This window comes from Buceros rhinoceros, unplaced genomic scaffold (assembly GCF_000710305.1).
Source record: "Buceros rhinoceros silvestris isolate BGI_N320 unplaced genomic scaffold, ASM71030v1 scaffold2161, whole genome shotgun sequence".
Lineage (NCBI taxonomy): Eukaryota > Metazoa > Chordata > Aves > Bucerotiformes > Bucerotidae > Buceros > Buceros rhinoceros.
The window spans coordinates 12,876-17,559 of record NW_010395732.1 but is presented as its reverse complement, the minus strand read 5'-3'; the positions used below and the strand labels follow the sequence as shown (position 1 = coordinate 17,559).

Here is a 4,684-nt window from a genome sequence, read left to right as displayed (position 1 = left end):
CCGGCGTCTCTGGTGTCCAGCCGTTAGACGCATCCACACCTTTTCGCGGAATGTTTTTTCAGTATGTGGTAAACCAGATTATCATCCAAAAAGGACAGGTCATCATCAAAGGCTGTGGGTCTGCAACAAGCGGGCCTCACTTTGTCAGTGACAAGTTTCTTCTTTCTGGTTAAGTTCTTCAAAATTTTGTCATAGGTGGTCTCGGCTGCGTCACAAGATCCACTGCAATACCGGAATATTAGCTCTTCTTTGGTTTCGTATCCCAAATCCAAGTCAGTCACATTTAAATGTATTTCTGTTAAGACACATCCCCGATTTTTGCCCTTTTGATTCCTCCTTCCCTTTTTGTTGGAATTCTCTATGTTCGTGGCTGCGTTTTGCCGGTTTCTCTCCCTCCTAGAAAAAATTGGGGTCTGTTTATCCGGCGATCTCCTCAGTCTTTTAATGGTGGCTTGAATAAAGTCCACTACCTCATCAAACTGATCTGGATAATCCCCTGGCATATTAGCTGTTTGGGAAACAGAAAAAAGGCTTTGTCACACATCAGCTGTAACCAAGTTTGTCCATTTGTGGCTCAAAAACATTAGACACACACAAGCTGCTCTGCCCATCACTTCAGAGTGCATGCCCAGGAGAGTTTGGAACGGTTTAGATCATCGTGGAAATGCACTTGGGGAGAAATAAATGAGATGTATGTGTATCTCTGCGGGTGTCTGCTGACGCTTGGTAGCACTTCAGCGCATCTTTCAATACTGAATGAGCCCTCTCAAAACTGGGGGAAGGCAAAGTATGTCATGATACAAATATTAATTAATGGGTGGATGAAGCTACCACAGAGAGGTTATACAGGCTCTTCCCAGCAAAACAGCAAAAGGAGGAGGTTTCTTTAAAGCAATTTTGTGATGATAATTGTTAATTGTTGTCTTTTCACACCAGCAGTGGTTAGTATTGCCAAAGCCACCTGTGGATACGGTTTTGGGTCATGACAGAAAGAGGAATTTCCTGGGGCACCAGGCAGAGCTAATATTCCTGTCTGAACGCCTGCTTTTTTACCCTGCTAGAGAATAACTATCATCACAGCTTCTGAAAAACTACTCATGGAAGTACTCTGTATCACAAGTTGCTGAGTGGTCTGAGAAGAATTAGGTCAGAATAGACGTATTATGTTAATTTTCAAAGGAAATGTTGTTAATGCATTTTCTTTTTATAAAGTTAAAGTACCTATTTCATTATTCAGTTGATATATACTCTACCAGTGATAAATTATTCAAGTAAATTAAATGTTGAAGTCAGTCAAATGTTTTGATACTAGCAGAACGAACCTCTTCAAGGGGGTGAAATTGAACATGTTCTGAAGTGTTCTCAGATTTCAGCTTTTCAGTATGATTTGGGAAAAAAAATAGCATTTTGAAATCATTAAACTTCCCATGGACTAAATTCCTCAGTGTGATCTGCTTTAGTGATTTAATGGAGGACCCTGTGTGTAGGTGCCCTAATGTTGTATTATTAATGATTATCTCTTAAGCACATAAACTACATTGCAGTACTGAGATTTTTTTCTTGTTCATTGTGCCAAAAACCAAGAATTGAAGACTCACTTCCTTTGCAGTAAGACCTAACGGGTTGATTCCATGCTTAACTCCTAAGTGCCCAGCCATGTAACAGAGCAGTGTCATGCACATGACCCTGCATGTACGAGAGCTCCATCTCCAGAAGGATCCCTACAAATATCCCAGGAACTGCAAACGCCGAGAAAGGCAATACCCATTCAGTGCACCTGGCCAGGGGTTGGTACTTCCACTGAGCTATGAAGGCTCTCACTGGGTCAGGTGCTGAGATAGGAGCAACTGCTTAGACAAAGGCTCAGTGATGCATTTCCATACTGAGCACTGTAACAGACACCAGCCCTGATGGGAGACCAGGCAACGCATGTACCCAGCCCTCAGATGGTGGCATGGAGTCTGTAACAGGGGAGAGGAAGACATAAGGGTGCCTCCTGTTGCCTAGTGAAGGTGCACCTTCATATCCTCAGCAGAAGCACCAAATACAGAAGAGATGGAGGCAGCAGGATCTTAACTGTTAGTGCAAAAACCTGCTGAAACACAGCGCCTCTGCACATAAGGAGAAACATGGGCCCTCCCTGAAGCAGCCACATCCTAGAGCACCCCCTCCATGACAAAACAGTGATGGCTAAGAGGTATATGTTTTCTCATGGACTGCTCCAGCAAGAGAGTACAGACTGTTAAAAGAATAATGGAGGTGGGCAATCTTGTACCTTCACACAATGAGGGTGGCACATGGGAAGCAGGATCCTATAAACATGAAGGAGGGATGGCTGTTATCTATACAACTATATGGGACCTAAACAAGGAAGGATCCCGCACCAAGCCCCATATTCCTGTGACACCAACACTAAATGCATCCTTCTTGCACTCCTCTGTCATTACCTCAGTAGCAGGTACCAGAACACTCACTACGAGCTATACCCACTGGAGGGGAGTAGCTTGGATAGATGTGTCCATTGGATGCACCGCCCAGCTCTGCTGCAGGATCGGATGATCTGCCTACACCATACAAACATTGCCATACTGAGCAAGGTCCAGGTCAAGACCATGGGTGGTCTGCATTCCTTAAAATCAAGAATGGGTAGACACCTTGCTAGACTCAGTCAAGCAAGATGACCCACGTGGAGCTGGCATAGCCCCCATTGCTGATGTACATGCTTGGCCCTGGCACAAATACAGATGGCAAGGGTTTTTGGCCCAAGACATCTGTTGCTGTGGAACCAGTTGGTTTCTAGGTTTCTTGCATAAAAACTAGGTTTCTTAGCTTATAACCCAATAAGGAAAGGATGTGGCCCTGAGGAGATAGTTCTAGCTGTGGCATTCTCCACTCACTTTCAAATTATCCCTCTCCTACTGTTACTACCTCAGCCCACACCTCTGTCACATACTCCTGGCCCAACCCTTGTAGCAACAGTATGATGCCATTAGACTTTTGCTATGCAGAGTGAAATACAACTGTCAGGGAACCATACTAGGGTTTAACAAAAGTCATCCAATGGACAGCCGTCAGGAAGGGGACGGGAGATTGCTACCAGGAACCCTGGAGATTCTTGTCTGCAACTTTCAGCCTCATACTTATTCTAAGCCTGGTACTCTGCCAGTGCAGTGAAGGAAGTAAGTGTTCCCCACCCTAAAAAGGGAGAAATAAAACCATGGATTGTGGATTGTCTGAAGAGATAACAACCCAACTAGGCATATTATTTTTACACTGCCTGCAATTCAGGTGCAAAAATATCACCTACCCCTATGTATACGCGGGAGTCTACTTTGGTTAAATATTAATCACAGTTACAGGGTTCAAGTTGTCCTACCCAAGCCAATCCAAGCATGCCCTGGAGGGCAGATGAAGAGGAGGAAAGGCCTGTGTTGTGGACTGAGGCCCTGCTCACAGCTCACGCAGACATCTATCCTGGTTCACATGTGATCACTATCTCAGCTGCACCAAGGGAGCTTACGTTGCTGAGAGCCTTCTGCGCTGCAAGTGGACTGTGATATTTAATGTGGCAAAACCAGACCACAGAATAGCCCTATCCAACATTGCTAGTGCAAGCATGGGGTGTCAACACTGCAGAAGGGGGAAGCGGTAGGGCGAAAAGCAGATCAGGTAACCAGGCCAACAGTATATCCAACTAGAGAAGCCCTGCATGCACACATGGATTTGCTGCAACCAGAATATGGGGAACTGGCTGCACAGCCAATCCCACTGATCTCACTGGGGCTCTAACACAAACCATGCAGGAAGTGCTCCAAGCTGTAACCTGGGATGAGGTGTGCATGGCGAATACATCTAACGGAGCTGGAGATCCCTGCTCAGCTCATCCCCTATTGCAACATCAGGAAGCCTGGGAGACTCACTGGGAGGGATGCCAGCACTGTGAGTAAGATGTGTGCCAATTTTCTGTCTCCAGGGTGGACTTCCTTTTCAGCCCAGGGGACTGGAAAATATTCCAAGCAGGTATCCAAAACAATCAAGAGACTCTTGCAGTAACCCCCAGAGTCTGCAGAATACATCACTGGAGGAGACACAAGGCATGTGGGTGGTGTTAGGGAATGAGTGGGAACAGTGGGCACAGAGACCCCCTTGAGAAAATGTACTGGACCTATTGACCCCGGTCAGTGTCTGCCCACCTACAACCACACATGCTGTTACACAGCTATGTGGGTACACCACATCATTAACACAATGGCAGCTGCATTACTGCTCTTCTCAGTAAGCCCTTGCGAGCTGCTGTAAGCAACACCACCCTCTGCCTGTGAATCCCCAAACTAGTTATGGTCAATGCAACAATGCTCTGTCCAACTGGACTGCTGGGGTACCCCATGTTTGCTTCCATAATTTAGCACTGTTCAAGGAAGAGCTCCAACTTCCCACAATCAGGCAGCCTCTGGCTGGTACAGCTCTGAACATGCCACAAAGCCAAGTTTCAGCATACATTTGGTGGCACAGGCCCCTGCTCTCGGTACTGCATCAAGCACAGCAGGACTCAGTGACAGCTGAACTATGGACCCAAGCAATGAGTCTTATAGTGACTGGATGAGGCTTGGTGCTAATTTTCTGCTGCTTAATGAAGCATAGTCAGGGGCGTGACCACAGTCGTTAAAAGTGGCTTTTTTTTGTC

At 46.1% G+C, this 4,684-nt stretch overlaps 1 protein-coding gene across 2 annotated transcripts in view; it reads right to left on the bottom strand.

The window, feature by feature from the left end:
* Positions 1 to 23: 23 nt before the first annotated feature.
* The window catches only part of GDNF (glial cell derived neurotrophic factor), a 16,622-nt gene continuing 11,961 nt past the window's right edge, over positions 24 to 4,684 (bottom strand). For both annotated transcript variants that reach the window (XM_010145629.1, XM_010145630.1), the window contains exon 2: positions 24 to 508. In XM_010145629.1, the coding sequence (XP_010143931.1) occupies positions 24 to 508 (485 nt within the window). The remainder of the gene's footprint in view (positions 509 to 4,684) is intronic.